The sequence below is a fragment of the Ahaetulla prasina genome, chromosome 3 (genome assembly GCF_028640845.1).
Source record: "Ahaetulla prasina isolate Xishuangbanna chromosome 3, ASM2864084v1, whole genome shotgun sequence".
In the NCBI taxonomy this organism is placed as follows: Eukaryota; Metazoa; Chordata; class Lepidosauria; order Squamata; family Colubridae; genus Ahaetulla; species Ahaetulla prasina.
The window spans coordinates 135,764,278-135,781,062 of record NC_080541.1 but is presented as its reverse complement, the minus strand read 5'-3'; the positions used below and the strand labels follow the sequence as shown (position 1 = coordinate 135,781,062).

The 16,785-nt window shown below is 37.5% G+C and overlaps 1 protein-coding gene across 5 annotated transcripts in view; it reads right to left on the bottom strand.

The window, feature by feature from the left end:
• The window catches only part of PTPRC (protein tyrosine phosphatase receptor type C), a 106,575-nt gene extending 90,098 nt beyond the window's left edge, over window positions 1-16,477 (bottom strand). For all 5 annotated transcript variants that reach the window (XR_009154493.1, XM_058177650.1, XM_058177648.1 and 2 more), the window contains exons 1-2: window positions 16,414-16,477; window positions 16,207-16,328 (exon numbers count right to left, since the gene is read on the bottom strand). Coding sequence is in view for 4 of the 5 variants with exons in the window: in XM_058177650.1 (XP_058033633.1) it covers window positions 16,207-16,273 (67 nt within the window). In the remaining variant the exon portion in view is untranslated. The remainder of the gene's footprint in view (window positions 1-16,206; window positions 16,329-16,413) is intronic.
• Between the last annotated feature and the right edge of the window lie 308 nt (window positions 16,478-16,785).

Sequence of the window (16,785 nt, the reverse complement as noted above, 5' to 3'; positions counted from 1 at the left end):
AGATTTGGGGGATGTACTACATTTTACTGTATTCAGAAGATTGAACGCTCCTTTATGGAACAAAAGCAAAATGAAGTCACATTTAGAAAAAGCAGAAGTCAAGGAGGAGACTCTCTTAAGTGGGACTGAGATACTAAAAGGTCAAGTAAAAACAGGAGACAGAAAATGGGAAACAGATTTGTGATGTAGATCAAATTACAGTTCCATGAATATATGGTTAGAAAGCTTAGACACCAGGGTTGTCAAACTCCTGACCCACGGACCGGATGTATCATATACTGGCCACACCCACGCCCGGGGTGTGAAAGCAAAACTTTAGCGTATCCCAAGCTAGTTCTAACTGAAGAGTTAGAAAATTGTATTTGGTAGTTACGTACTGTATAACAAAGACAAAGAAAACATCCATGGTATCTTTAATTTTATAAGCCGAAAATTTCTATTCACAGACGTTTTACTAGTGTTCTACTTACAGAATTCCTGTACACACAGTTTGCTTCTAAATAATACCTATATTGGTCATAAAAGATTTCTTAAAGTCTCTTTGTTAGGCTAAACAGCCCCTTAGATTGTCTTTAATTCTGCTGACAGTGAAGCAAATACCATCAATATATCTGCATTGATTAGATCTATAGGGAGGCAGATAAACCATGTAATTGTATATTGCACCTACATAAGGGGTCGGGTACTGAATCACTACTGAAACATCTTGAAATCAACCATTAATCATGGGGGAGAAAACAAATAAAGTTTCAGTATTTGCCTTTTTTCCCCTTCTTAAAAAGAAAGAGTTCCTGGCAATTTTAGCACTGACCAGACACACATAAATGAATTTCCTGCATTGTAAGATGAAGGCCAATGGATTTCATATCTCCTGTGTTGCATTTCAAAATGGTTGAACAATTTTTCATTACTCAGTAATAAAACTTTTCTACCTTAAAAGACATGTGATATACTCACTTCAAGACAATTCATGAAGCTAAAATCACTCCTTATTAGACTGGGTGGCTGAATGTTCTAAGCTGTGAACGTCTGCAATATCACAAGCCTTTTTCAATTTTCTGCTATCAACCTAGTGCAGGGGTCTCCAACCTTTGCAACTTTAAGACTTGTGGACTTCAACTCCCAGAGCTCCGCAGCCAGTTTTGCTGGCTGAGGAACTCTGGGAGTTGAAGTCCACAAGTCTTAAAGTTGTCAAGGTTGGAGACCCCTGACATAGTGTGTGTTCCTTAACAACAGCCATAATATTTGTGGCTTCTACTTCACTCACTTTGTTTCTTTCTTACCATTAACAGGTCATGGTGATGTAATCAATTCAAAGAGTTTTTATCATATGTCATGCTTATATCTTATGCAGGTCATTCTATCTTCAGGCTATTTTACGTTTTGACAAAGCAAAGTTTTAATACATGATTGCTGAGCTTTTATTCTACTATGCTTTTTTTTAAAAATTATCTAGACTTTGCATATGAATAGAGTTCAGCGTTGGGGAAGAACAATCTTAATTCTAACATGGAGGTTATAAATCAGTAATGAATTAAATGCATTAAGCTCATTGACTGTTTTGGTTTAATTTGTTCTTTTATTCTGACTGATTTAATCCTATCCTTCAATCGTTACTGCAGTTCAGTACACAAGATGAATCTTGCTATTAGAATTACAGATAAAAGGTTAAAGGACCTTCAGAGAATAATTGCAGAGTATGGGAAGAGAGGAAGCTCACATAACATTATGTGCTGCTGAGCATTTATATTACATTAAACAAAAGTAGCAATGCTTTAATTAGCTATCTTTACTTAACTGCATTCACACAACATGCTAAACTCTCTTTGGTTAGGATTTCTGTGATTTAGAAGAGCATTCGTACAAATAAGAGTTATCACTCACACTAAAAATCAGTTAAGACCAAATTGCTTCAGAAACCCATAACAGATAAGGAACAGATAAGGGTCAAGGAACTAAATGCAGAAAACGCAACATTCAGAAAATGCAACATTCTGCATGTAGCTGCAGATAAGGCCATTCATCAGTTCCAGGCATCAACTGTTCCATTATTAGTGACACCCAGAGAGAAATGCTTCCTGTTGGTCTTCTTAAAGGATAATGTGGCTGCTTCATTTGAATACTGCACCCAAAACGACCAAGTATAACTTATTTTCTCTTCCTGCCACTTTCCTCCTCTTCCTCCTGGATATTCAATCCTATTGTTATTTATTTGCTATTTATCCATTCCATCTGCATAGTCATCTATCTCAACAAGCAACTCTGAGCAGAGAACAAAATTACAAGCTATTTCTATGATCCAAAATGCCTGTTGTGAAAAATCAAGGTGTTGGGTTTTTTTTACTTAAACCTTAAAATAAAACCTCCAGATCCCATTTTGTGCAATTCCAAATGTGGAAACAGAATTAAGATTTCCATTCAATTTGGGCTTCACCCCAAAGCAAGATAGATACAGTCTACAGATTGGACATTAAGATACAAGAAGTCTGTATAGTTTTTGGCCCATGCTGAATGTGGACCAGTAATATATAATCTCCTAGAACACGGGTGTCAAACCTGCGGGCCGGATGTGTCACGTGCTGGCCACGCCCATCCCTGGTTTAGCAAAGGGGGGGGGAGTCACAATATGTCACATGACAACATGGCGCCACGAGTTTGACACCCCTGTCCTAGGACAATTTTCTTGTGAAGCAAGCTGGTTTTTAGGATGTAGCCTGAGCGAGAATGATTGTGAAGCAGAAAATCTTGTTATGGCCTACACGCATTAAAACGTATAGTTTAAACTGGCTTGGTCTAATGCAGGGGTCTCCAACCTTGCAACTTTAAGCCTGGCGGACTTCAACTCCCAGAACCCCCCCAGCCAGCAAAGCTGGCTGTAGTCTGGGAGTTGAAGTCCACCAGGCTTAAAGTTGCCAAGGTTGGAGACCCCTGGTCTAATGCATCTATTCAGAAACAAACCCCATGTATTTATTTCAGTGGCACTGCTTCAAGACTGTGGCACTGCTTGAAGACTGGTCCTTTTGATATTATACCAGGAAACACTGCTGAAAGTTGTTTTAGCTACTGGCTGGGGGTAATTTGATGATATCACACATTCCCGTTCTCCAGAAATGGTGATTGGCTTATGATGGGATAAGATCAGTGGTGGGATTCAGCCAGTTTGCACCACTTTGGGAGAACCGGTTGTTAACTTTCTGAGCAGTCTGGCAAACTGGTTGTTGGAAGAAATCATTAGGGCAGAAGACCGGTTGTTAAATTATTTGAATCCCACCACTGGATAAGATGGAAGCATGGATCTACCCACAAACGTTCACTTTCATCATTCATGCATCAGGTTTCAAATTCTGTTTGGAAAAACCCTTCCTATCTGAAAAATTGGGAAGTTCCCGCCCTCCACCCCAAGCATAATTGCAATACAGGATACAGCCGGAAAGAGATGGCAGGTAAGGTTGCCTTCTCCTGGGAGAGGAGAACACATTTTTCATATGAAGAAATAACAGACTGTTCCTGAACATGACCCTCACTTTTTAAGCAGACTTTTCTGGAGAAAAAGAGAGAAGAACAGCACCATCTTCCACAGCAAATGGTTAAAATAAAGGCATATTCATACATCCAGTTATAAAAAGCCTGACCTAACTCTATGGTTCCTTTTCTCCCTCTTCAATTGTACCTCTATAAAATCTTTTTTATTTTTTGAGCTGCAGGAAACTTTATTCTCTAGAGCAGCGGTTCTCAACCTGTGGGTCGGGACCCCTTTGGGGGTAGAATGACGATTTGCCAGGGGTCGCCTAAGACCATTTGAAATATGGGAAGTATACTTGTGAGTCGAAGAATCGCGCTCCAATGGTTGACTCCACAAGCCAGCTACAGGCTCTTCAAATCGCTAGCCGAATTCGGCTTCAGGCGTGATCAATTAAAAAAGAGAGAAATCTTTGCTCTGATGTCTCCCTCTCAAGCCAGCTGCAATCACTCCCAATCGCTAGCCTAATCTGGCTTCAGGCATGATAAACTTAATAGGGGAGGAGTCTCGACTTTAATGCCTCCGTCCTGAAGACAATCGCAAGCAGTTCAGATCGCTAGCCAATATGGCTTCAGGCGCAATAAATTCAAAACAAAAATAATTTTATGGTTGGGGTCGCCACATCATGGGGAATTGTATTAAAGGGGTCGCCACATCGTGGGGAATTGTATTAAAGGGGTCGCAGCACTATAAAGGTTGAGAACCACTGCTCTAGAGTATGATTACTTAGATGACTTTTTTTTTTCTTATGTGCCATCATATTTCCTTATTTGTGGAATTTTATGATGCTGGAGAAGTAAGAAGAATCGTGATTGTATCATCTTCCATTTATAATTTTCCTGTGTCTCCTGTTTTTTCCAATTTTTGTTCTTTGAAATATAAAAAAGACAAGGAAAAATACAAAATACAGGTAATCCTCCGCTTATAACAGTTCATTTAGTGGCCATTTGAAGTTACAACGGCACTGAAAAAGGTGACTTATGACTGTTTTTCACACTTACGACAGTTGCGGTATTCCCATGGTCACATGATCAAAATTCAGACATTTGGCAACTGACTCACATTTATGATGGTTGCAGTATCCCGGGGTCATTTTTGTGAACCTCTGACAAGCAAAGTCAATAGGGAAACCAGTTTCACTTAACAGCCATGTTACTAAGTCAACAACAGCTGTGATTCACTGCTTCAGGTTGTAAAATAGGGCAAAATTCACTTAACAAATATCTCACGTAGCAATAGAAAATTTGGGCTCAATTGTGTTCATAAGTCGAGGACTACCTGTAGTGTCACATATTGCTTTTGGTTTGATTAATTGCACTAGGAACTGTTGATGTGGAAAAGATGAGAAACGGAGTGTAGCAAATTTATTCAGTTTCTGACTTTCATTGGTAGGTGGCAATTAAATTCAAAAATGAGAAGGCAGATCTAATATCTGAGATATTAAGGTTCATGTCCCCTTCAAATCTATTTGGTTTGGGATAAATCTTCATTTCTTGGTTCACATAGATTGGAAAAAAGAAGCAATAATCAACTTTCTAATCCCAAAATTCTGAAACTGAGTATGTATGCCTGACAGAGGAGTCCATTTTCAAACATTGTTTATAAAGATGTAAATAAGGACTGTCTTTATATAGTAGAAGGCTATTTCCTCCTGTGAGATTTGGACAAAGGTGCCTTTCTTTTCAATTTGTTTTCTGGAATCTGGTGAGGAGATGAAAAAAATTATCATTATTTTGAAAGTGCTGATCACTAGGTTTATAGTTCTGAAATTTCTCGTTCAAGAAGGGCACCTGTCTTCAATGTTATCTTCAATGTCTAATAATTCGACTTTGTGATCTAACTGTTGAGAATGGGAAATTACTGGTTTTGATTTGCAATTTTTTTTCTTTCTGTATAAAATAAAAGTATATCTCGAGGACCTGTATAGAATCATACATACTTCTGTGCTTAAACAAATAGCTATTAAGTCACCTTCCCGTAAATTAATTGACACATGTTTCATATGTGATACCTATCTAAAACCCTTTTTTAAATTCCTAAATGTAATCTGACATGGTTTGCAAGGGCTTACTATATATCCAGAAGAAATCTTCCTTAACAACATTCTGCGATTCATTTAATGCATTTCATGAATCTTATTTGCCATTGTTAACGTTGCAACAACAGATCTCTTAGCAAGAGCAACTTTGATCTATTTCCATTTTCCACTCGTCTACCAGCCAGTACGATTATTTTCAATATTTTTCAGATAAAGAATATTTCAAAAGTAATTTTAATACCTCAGAAACTACATCTTTTGAAACAGATGAACATTCTGGGTCAAGTATGTATAATGCAAGACCTAGTTGACAGTACTAACTTTACTGAGGTACAAAATCATGAATTAGGAGTAAAAGGATGCAAACTCTTTGAACTGGCAAAAGAAGAATCAAGCAAGCATATCAACTAAGGACATGTTGACACAGAAGGAATAATGGCTACCCTGAAGAGCGAAAGGGGAAATTTTTGAAAAGAACTAAAAAATAGCCTGCTTTTCTTTTGAACGTTATATACATTTGTGGAGCATGCTGAAAGAGTCATAGCTAGTTTTTAAACATCTAGTTAACTACAGCCACAAAAGGATTTCTTTTTTATTTTTTTTATTTGAAAGAATGGAGAAAATATTTGAAAATAGATAAATGGCTTAGAGGTTCTTAAAAGGATAGCAAGCATGACTTGCTTGCAAGGGTCCTATTTTATTGACATATGCAGCTGAAACTCAGCAGATGGTATCTCCTGCTAGAAATTCATTCTCCAGCTGTGCTTTCCCATTTCATTCTTATCACAGCCTTTTTCTTGTCAATTCTAAAAAGCCTTCTAAAGCTAATAAACAAAATGATTTTTTTAATAAAAGGAAAGACACTGAAATATACAAAGTACATAGAGCATATGTTTGAGTTGCTTCTTTTTCCTATTGTTACCCTAAATTATTTTACCGGGCTTGGGGTTCAGCAGGTATAGTTGATACCATATATTAGTTATGCTGGTTTGTTACTGTTGAGTTTATTTTGTATCTTGGCTGATGTTTATCTACACGTTGTCATTGCCTGTTTTTATTGTTGTTGTTTTAATGCTTTTTAAAATATATATGGTGTTAATTGTCTAGAGGAGGGGTGTCAAACTCACAGCGTCACATTGTTATCATGTGACATATCGCGACATTTTTCTCCTTCACTAAAATGGGGGTGGGCGGCAGCATGTGATGCATCCGGCCCGCGGGCCGCGAGTTTAACACTCCTGGTCTAGAGTCATGAATTTGAGATTGGTGGCCATATAAATTGAAATATAAATCAACAATATAAACAATAAATAATTCAGCTGTCATAATTATGTCAAGAAAATTTTAGAATTGAACAAATTTGAAATTGAAGCTGATCCCACAAAACTAAGCAGTCTCAAACCTGCTTAGTTTTGTGGGATCAGTTTCAATTTCAAATTTGTTCAACTGAAATTAAATACATAGAAGGACAGCTAAACGAAGCCGACAACTTTGCTTTAAAGCTAGTTCCCTGGCTAAAATTTAAGCCTTGGTTGTACCATCTTATGGCTAATGTTCTTAAAAAACACATTAAAATTTAAATCTTGAACAGAATCACTACAATTACCAAGGCTTTAAACTAAATTTAAGCTTACTTATTAGTCCCAAAAAGTAAATAGCTTGGTTGGGCCTTGTAAGTGTTTGGACTTGAAACCACTAGGATTAAGCTAGACCAGGAAGTAAAAAAAAAAACCACTTATAAGAAGGCAATGGAAAATTACTTCATATTATTGCCAAGAAAATTACACGGAGTTGTCCATGACATCACCAGAGATTTTCCTCAACTTGAAGGACTTTATCTGGTGGTGGTTGTTTTGGTCTTTGCATCAGGACTTTGGTTGAGAGTTTTATTTTATTTTTATGAATTGCTTGTAATGTGCTTTATAAAATACATTACATGAATAAAAAATGCCATGGACTTTCTATTTTTCTAGAAATAGAAAAATTGTTTTAATACACTCTTTATCACAGTTACTAACACTTAAAAAAATGAAAGCCAGAGTTTGGTGAAGTTCAGTTTGTTCAAAAACTCAAAGTTACAATCAGCACTATTACCATTCTGTTATTTGAAAAATAACTTGTACATATTAACCAGTGGTGGGTTTCAAATTTTTTTTACTACTGGTTCTGTGACTGTGGCTTGGTGGGCGTAGCAGGGAAAAGATATTGCAAAATTTCCATTCCCTCCCCAATCCAGGAGAAGGTTACTGCAAAATCCCCATTTCCTCCCTCCGATAGATGGGGATGGGGCCAGTCAGAATTTCTGCTACCGGTTCTCCAGAACTGGTCAGAACCTGCTGAAACCCACCTCTGATATTAACCCAGCTGAGCATAGAGGATAGGGGCACCACTGAGGCCTTTTAACAGCTTGGAAAGCAGCCATTATTTCTTCCTCATTTAAGCCACTAGATATTACTGAAAAAAGAGAATGGCTCATAAGATGTGGCATTTGTATTGTTTTGCAAGTAATATTTTCTTTTAGCTCATGACTTCATTAGAAGACCACCCAGCCTAGTTTCATTTTGAAAGGGTACCTTTTCAGATCTGACTTCTATTTAAAATATCTGACCCAGGGTCACTTTAAAAAGTGATCTTGGGACAGTCACTCTCTCTCAGTGTGGTTGTTGTGGGGAAAATAGGAGGAGGAAGGTATGTCACTTATGTTTACTGCCTTAATTAATTTGTAAAAATAATAAAGCTGGGAAATAAATACGTGTTATTCTTGAGGTAAAATCTAAAAATATGGACTGTATTGGTTTCATTTGTGATGGCATTTGTGAACCTTTAATCAAGTGGTACAAGACCCAGTTTGGTGTAGTAGTTAAGGCATCAGGCTAGAAACCAGGAGGTCTAATTCCAATTTAGGCACAGAGCCAGCTGTATTACCTTGAGCCAGTCACCTTTTTTCAGCCCTAGGAAAGAGGTAATGGCAAACCATTTCTGAAAAACATTGGCAAGTAAACAGCAGAGACTTACTTGTCCAGGCAAGTCTCTGAGAATCAAACACAATTTACCAGAATTTTTTTGGGGGGGGGGATGGGGGGGAATAAGTGGTACTACTTGAGCACCAGTTCCAGGACCAATCATTTTTTCCAACAAAAGCCTGAAATAAATGACTTTGCAGAGACATCTTAGCCCCAATTACCTGATCTAGCAACCCACATTTCAGAGGATCTGGATATTTATTGCTCTGTGAAGGAGGAGCTGTAGCATTTCAGATGTTGCTAGATTGTAAGCCCCCAGCATCCCTCATGATGAGCCATGCTAGATGGGGTTGCTGAAGCTGTACTTTAGCAACATCTGGAACATCAGCATTTTCTTACGCCTTCTGTAAATGCTTTAATAACTCTAAAATACATCAATCAAGGCTTTCATATACGTAAGAAATTTGGAGCACCCTAAAACTCTGAACAATTTGGTTGGAGCAATGAACAAAAGGCACTGTTTCAATAGAGTGCATCTCCTCATTGTAAAAACTAGAGCAGAGGTCTCCAACCTTGGCAACTTTAAGACTTGTGGACTTCAGCTCCCAGAACTCCACAAGTCTTAAAGTTGCCAAGGTTGGAGACCCCTGAACTAAAGGAAATATTCACACGACCGTAGTATCCCTGCTCTTTTTTTTTTTTTTTTGAAAATGCCTAAGATGCTTTTGCACTTCTTTCAAAGGTGCTATTTTCTGCAAGTTTAGAGAAGATACAAAGGTTTTCCTTTTTCTCCTTGAATTTTATACCTGGCAGTCTTCCCAAAATTTATTTCCTCTCCATGATGCAGAAGTGAAAGAAATACAACCTTATTAAACATATCTATTATGGGATCTTAAAGCAATAGAGACCCATATAGGAGGTAGGAATGGTTATTTTCTTACATTGGTCTTCTTCATTATTACTCTCCTTAGAGCGTAAGGCATTTTTAGCTACACACGTGGCAGGATATTGAGAATGTTGTTGTTTTTTCCTATTGGTACATTTTCACATCTCATTCCAACTATACTCCCCCACTAAGCTGCAGGTTGCAGGGTGATCTGGGCCAGAAAATCTCTCTCTGCTGGCAGGAATCTCTGGGTTCATCTAAGGGCACAGTGCTATGAACAGTACCACCATTAAACCTCTCACAATGCCTTGGTGTACCCTACGTCATGGGCATTGTAGGAAATTAATACAATGGCTAAACTCAATGACTATGTTACTCAGAACTCAAGAAAGGGTGGGGGGTTTACCAGCAGATCCAGGTAGATATCTGCAGTGAGACACTATCAGCTTGCTGGTCTCACTTCTCACTCCAATCTGCCTCACAAACTTGTGTTAACATGGAAGAAAGAATATAACTTTAAGCTCCCAGAGAAAAAGTGGGGTATTAATAAATGAATAAATCTAAAAAATAGTTAGGGAGAACATTGAAACGTATGTAGTAGGGTGAAAAATTGGGTAATTCAGAAGATTTGTAAGGTGCCAGGCTCTCAATTGTAACTTTATGATAAGAGAGCTTTGAACGATTGTTTGGTTTCTCTGCCTTTCTACTATGATGTGTACTCAAGATGATTAACAAAATTAAAAGAAAAATAGAATATATGGTTAGAAACAGTGGTGAAATCCAAATATTTTTACTACCGGTTCTGTGGGCATGGCTTGGTGGGCATGGCTTGGTGGGCATGGCAGGGCAAGGATACTGCAAAATCTCCATTCCCACCCCACTCCAGGGGAAGGATACTACAAAATCTCTATTCCCGCCCCCCCTCCAGGGGAAAGATACCGCAGAATTTCCATTCCCACCCCACTCCAGGGGAAGGATATTGCAAAATCTCCATTCCCACCTCACTCTGGGGCCAGCCAGAGGTGGTATTTGCCAGTTCTCTGAACTACTCAAAATTTCCATTGCCGGTTCTCCGAACTGCTCAAAATTTCCGCTACCTGTTCTTCAGAACCTGCTGGATTTCACCCCTGGTTAGAAGCCATAAATTAACATTTAAACAGGCAATAACAGTGTCACAAAAGTCTGGGGAAAGAGGTACATTTTACTCATTTTCTAATGCAGGGGTCTCCAACCTTAGTAACTTTAAGGCTTGTGGATTTCAACTCCCAGAGCTTTGCTGGCTGAGGAACTCTGGGAGTTGAAGTCCACAAGCCTTAAAGTTACTAAGGTTGGAGACCCTTGTTCTAATGGAATAACACTGGATAGAACCTTCTGTGTGTTAAGTGTCAGAAAAAGAAACCTATGATCCCAGGGTCACTTCAAACAGATCTTTCCTGCAGATCGGTGGTTCTCAATCTTTTCTTCACCATGGACCCCCTTCAAATACCTTTTATGGCCACAAACCATGGCCACTGACCTCCCCCCCGCAAGATTTAACTCAAGATTTAAATCATAACATTTCTTCAAGCCTTTGTGGACCCTCTGTGATGACATTGTTCCCACCCAACCACCCACTCAGGGGCCCACAGGTTGAGAACCACTGTTGCAGATAATAAAGTCGAGACAATTTTGTAAGAAAAAAGATGGTCCCAAGATAGTCGGATTATAAACCATCTAGTCCTTTAAAGATCAATTCCAAAGATGTGGTAAGCAGTTGACAATGAGCACAGTGTTTATTTGACCCCCAATAGTAGCCAACCATCTTGCATCAACAACAGCAACCACAAGACCTTTTCTGAGGATAACCCTCATAGTAAACATGCTACAAGTAATCCAATTGGGAATAACTCTCACCAAAACAGACTGCACCAGCTATAATTACGCAGAGATGCTGCTCACCACAGATGCTACCTGAAAATTGAGTAGCAGCCGTGGATCAAGAGGCATTCCCAGGCCACAGAGCTGCTCCTTCAGAAACTACACAACCCATCCAAGGCAGACTGAGCTACAGACTAAGCTACAGACTGCAGCTCCTTATTTACCTATAGCACCTTTGCCTTGCCAGGATTGAATTTTCTTTCGTCTCCTTTGCTCTGCCCTAAAGTTAAATTAGGCAAGGGAGGAAGTATCTCCCAGACTAATTTATGTGACAGGAGTAGAAGTGAAAGTCAGAATATGAGAACTTGGAAAAAGCAGCACATACTCTGATGGGAAGATTCCTATGCGCTTAATCAACTACTTGAAAATGATCTCTTTTGGCTTTATTTTCAGAAATGTATATCCTATTCATTCATCTCCACGGCAGGCAGAGCAAAACACGCTTTCCTTTTTCACAAAAAAAGGTGTCTTTTCTGGCTGAAAAGTACAGACAATATCCTTGTAACAGGTGATGTGATAGATGTACAAATAGTCCTCAACTTACAACCTCAATTGAGTCCAAAATTTATGTTGTTAAATGAGAAATTTGTTATGTGAGTTTTCTCCATTTACGATTTTTCTCGCCACATTTCTTAAGTGAATCACTGCAGTTCTTCCATTAGTAACACGATAAGTGAATCTGGTTTCCCCATTGACTTTGATTGTCAATAAGGTGCAAAAGAGGATCACTTTTGTGAAAAATAGTCATAAGTCACTTTTTTCAGTGCTATTGTAACGTTGAACGATCACTAACTGAACTGTTGTAAGTCAAGGACTACCTGTATAAACACAGAAGAGAATGCCAAACATGCAACTATTCCCTTCCAAAAGGATAATTAAGGGAGGAAAAAGAGACTTTCTTCCTTACTTCTCAATTGTGAAGCAGATATACCTTGAAATATGGCGTCTAACTCTTAGGTAATAGTTAGCATTTCTATAACAGCAATTTGTTAGGATATCCTGGATATCTATGTCAGGCAGTCAAAGAAGATTGCAATCTGTTTTTAAAAGAAAATTATTGCCATATATCTTTCCCTGTTGGACATCATATGAAGTCACAATGCAGGGAAGCTGCAGAAATAAACACTGGGCCGCATCAGAGAGAGAAATGGTTGAAGAAGAAATACATTTTCCCCCTATATTGTATATATTTGCTTCCTTACCACAATCATTCAAGTCTTATATTCTCTCTCTTGATGACCAATTTAATCAGTGTTTAACAAGACCATTAGGAAGAAAGGTGTTCAGAAAACATTTTAACGCTCATTTTCTAATTTCAATATATAACAATATGTAAAAAGACTTCTTTGAAATTTGTATTTTTCTGAATTTAGCAGCCCCATTCTGCAATAACAAACAAACAAACAAACAAAAAAACAGCCACCACAATGGGTACAAAAAGACTTATTATTGCCATGTGCTCATTACAGTTGTTTTAATAAGCATATGAGAATAATATTTTGACAAAAATGTCAGGAAAAAAATTGTTTTGTTTGCAATTTGTTTGTTTGTTTGTTATGCCTCCCATCTCCTGTCAAAGGGATTTTTACCCAATTTTACATTGTCAAGTTAGCATTCCTTTAAAATTCTCATTTTTCTATATTTTATGATGCAATTATATTTTGTCAAAAATGTAAACTGCAAAAAAATATATATATTGACAAATTTGCAAATCTTTATAAAATGGCGCAGGGAGAAAAATTACAAGATTAAAAAAAAAAATGAAATTTCAATACTGATACTCTTATTCGGGAAACCTGTATCAGTGCTGGACTTTTGGATTCTTTTTTACGATTTTAAAATTTGAACTCATATAACAGGCATAAATACTGAGAAACATAGCTGACAAACTAATAGATGTTCAGAATACCACCTTCATGTATTAAAAAAAAGTAAAACGTGGATCATTTTAATGGAAGTTGAATCATGGTGACTTTATTTTGACATATTAAAATTTTAAATGTTAATATTAACATTTAAAAATGTTTTTCATTTTCATTCACACCTTAAAAAGGGAATTAAACTGAGTAGTAAATGTTCACAGAAGAATAAGATTTCCTCCTTCTCCTCACTCCCCCACCCCCAAAATACAGATGTATACAAACTGCTTTTTAAAATTTTGTAGCAATTTTATCAAGTTGCAAAATGAGTTGAAATGAATCTACGTAGCATTAGTTGTAAACAACAAAAGCAGAACCATCTGGACTGAACTCTGCATTAGAAAGAAACATGGGGGGGGTCTTCATTCTCACACTCTCCTTATAACACTAATTTGGCAAGAAGAAAATGGCTTGTTGCATGAAGAATCATTAGTGAGTAATGCACTATTAGCTTTTTAGGTGGAAACCAGCTTATGCATGAATGGATCATGCAAGGCCCTTTATATACAGGGTGGCCTTCTGTGAAAGTTTTATAACCCTTAGATTTCCATATCCAGGCAACTTAAAAACTCATAACAGTATTTATTCCAGAATTAAATCTGCTCTTGTTTGTTGTAATCTTGGAATTTTTTAGTCCATATAAAGGTAGTCCTTGACTTGCAATCACAATTGAGCCTGAAATTTCTGCTGCTGAGACATTTGTTAAATTGAATGTTGCCCCATTTCTTGCCACAGTTTGTTAAGTGAATCACTGCAGGTGTTACGTTAGTGACACGGTTCTTAAATGAATCTGGCTTCCCCACCGGCTCTGCTTTCCAGAAGGTTGCAAAAGGGGATCACATGAAGCTGGGACACTGCAACCGTCATAAATATGAGTCAGTCCCCAAGCATCTGAATTTTGACAAGGGAGGAAGCTGCAATGGTCGTAAGTGGAAAACAGTCACGTCATTTTTTTCAATGCCGTTGTGACTTTGAACAGCCATTAAATGAACTGTTATAAGTCTGTATTTTATGAGAAGCTGTGAATGTTATTAGCTAATGCTTTACATATCGTCTGGTGTAAATTTTGAAGTTTCCCTTTGCCTTTTTTCTTAAATTGATAGTGCACTTTTGTGAACAGGCTGGACATCATCAGTGGAAAGAAAAGCAAACAACAACAACAACAACAACAACAACCCACCAGTGGCACCAACAACAACAGAAGATGTAAACTGTGGGACCTCAATATTTTCTAACCATTTGAGGAACTGTTGAAATTAAGCAATGGGAAAGAACATTCTTAAAAGTTGGAGGGCCAGCGTTATATACAGTAACACAGTGTTTATACTGTTGCTAAACTATACATTCAGCAGCAAACAGATTGAGAAACTGGCTGCTAGTTCTAGGTTGCAAAAATATGCAGAAACATACTTTTGAAGAGGATACAGATAAAGGTTCAGCCCTTCCCATGATCAGATTCTTTATCACTATAAATCAAGCCATGAGCATCTTCTCACCAGCTAGACAAAAAAGATGCACAAATACTTTTATCAAGTGAAGCAGTTTTCTTCCTGTGAATAATAAGCTTTTTGGCTTATTCTATATTTGCCTGAATCCAAAATGATCATCTTTGGGATTCCCAAGGAATTGTGAGTTATACTGTACAATAAGTTCAGGTTTCCAGATACTCAAAATGGTTCACAAGCTTGGTTAAGTGAAATTGAAATAAAATGGCAGTACAGTACATGATGACTTGTTAACCACCTAAGCCACCTAACCCAATCAGTGGAAGCACATGTATAAAATAAGACTTCTAATCTGGGACATCATAAAAACAATGGTTAGCAGTGACTGCATAAAATGAAAAATATAGTTGTGTCAGCCATTATGAATACCTGTATAGACTATACTGTATCTATATGCAAGAAATTGGCATCATTTATAATCTGATGATATTTTAACTAAAGAATTTTAAATTGTATTTTATCCAAATCCATTTTAAATTGTTTTTATCAGATTTTAGTAATGATTTGTGTCTGGAACCCTGCACTTTGATATGGCCCAAGGGCTAATCAGTAAAGTTAAGTTAAGAACTAAAAAAGAAACAAAAAATATGTGATGCAGTAGAGCTTGAAATCTGAGGAACTAAATACAGGATCTGAGATTAGGGAGTGGCTCAAAATGTAATGCAGAAGTCCATCTTAAAGCTGGGGAAATTCACTGTAACATTATTGCTTAAACAAACATATGAAAAAACTGTGTACTTGTATAACATCCAAATGTGAATCTATTGAGTTACATATCATACTAAGGAATAACAGCACTAGGACTGCAATCTTAAATGTTCTTCACAAAAAAGCCCAAATTTTAAGCACATTGCACTGAAAAAAAATCTGTTCCAAAGGAGATCTAGGAAAAGTCATTTCACCTTCACCGTGGTGTGAACACTTTCATGGTTTGCACAACCCAAAGACCACATAGGCAATGAAGGAAGACCTTAACCCCTAGTGGACAGCCTCAGATGCAGTGTGGGGGAAAAAAAATAATCAAACCACATGGTTCAGATCCCAAATGATGAAGTTATCTGGGATTTTTTTAAAAAGTTCCCTGTGAAAAGGAAACTACTTCCATGTGGACACACCTCTGCTTCCTCAAATGTTGCAGGCATGTTTAGAGCTGATTTCTGCAGGCTGCTTGTTTATATAACTCAAGGCTGTGCCTGAATTTTCCTCAGCCAAATGGTGTTGCTTAGTTTGAGGTTCTTGATGATCACGGAATTGTGGAACTCAAAAAAAAGGGATATCAAGGCCTAAGACTTTTTAAGGTTATGGTCAACCCCAACCTTTCTTCAAAAAGACTAAGCTTGAGAGCCTGACTTTCTGTTCTAGAGTTAATTATCTCACCAGACTGATTCAAGGCAACATAATGCTGTTGCTACAGTTACCAAGAGAACCTGTGGTATCAAAACAAATGAAGACACCTACCATTTATGAAAACTTCCATGTCCACAAGAGCCAAGCCAAACACCAAGAGTTCTAGCCACAAAAACATGGTTATATCCAGGGATTATATGTATCCTTACAAAACAGCATGTGGATGTCTGTCTCTGGAAAGTAAAATAAAAGTTATTGCTCTCTATGAAAGTCATGCAAAGTCCCCAGCATCAAATGTAGAACAGGCTGTACGCATACATTGAAACACGTCTTTATAATCCAAGAAGCAGCTTCCTCTGTCAAGCAAAATTTAACTACTGACAGTCACACTCTACACAAAGTGATGTCAGTTTTACTCACTTCTCTAAAACCACTTTTTCTTCTTTCTTCAGTTTCCAGGAAGTAACAGAGTTCCCCCCCCCCACAAAGTTAGTGCTGTTCTGATATCCTACTTAAGAAGCAATCGCTTCTGCAGAATTGAATGTTGAAGTAATTTTAAATATTCTTGCCTTTGATCAAAGAAAAAATAAAACCCTACTATTAAAAAAGAGAATAAGGCAAACTTTTCTATGATATAATATAGTGGCAAGTTTAAAAACAAGTCTACACTAAATTATCTAATTCTTCTTG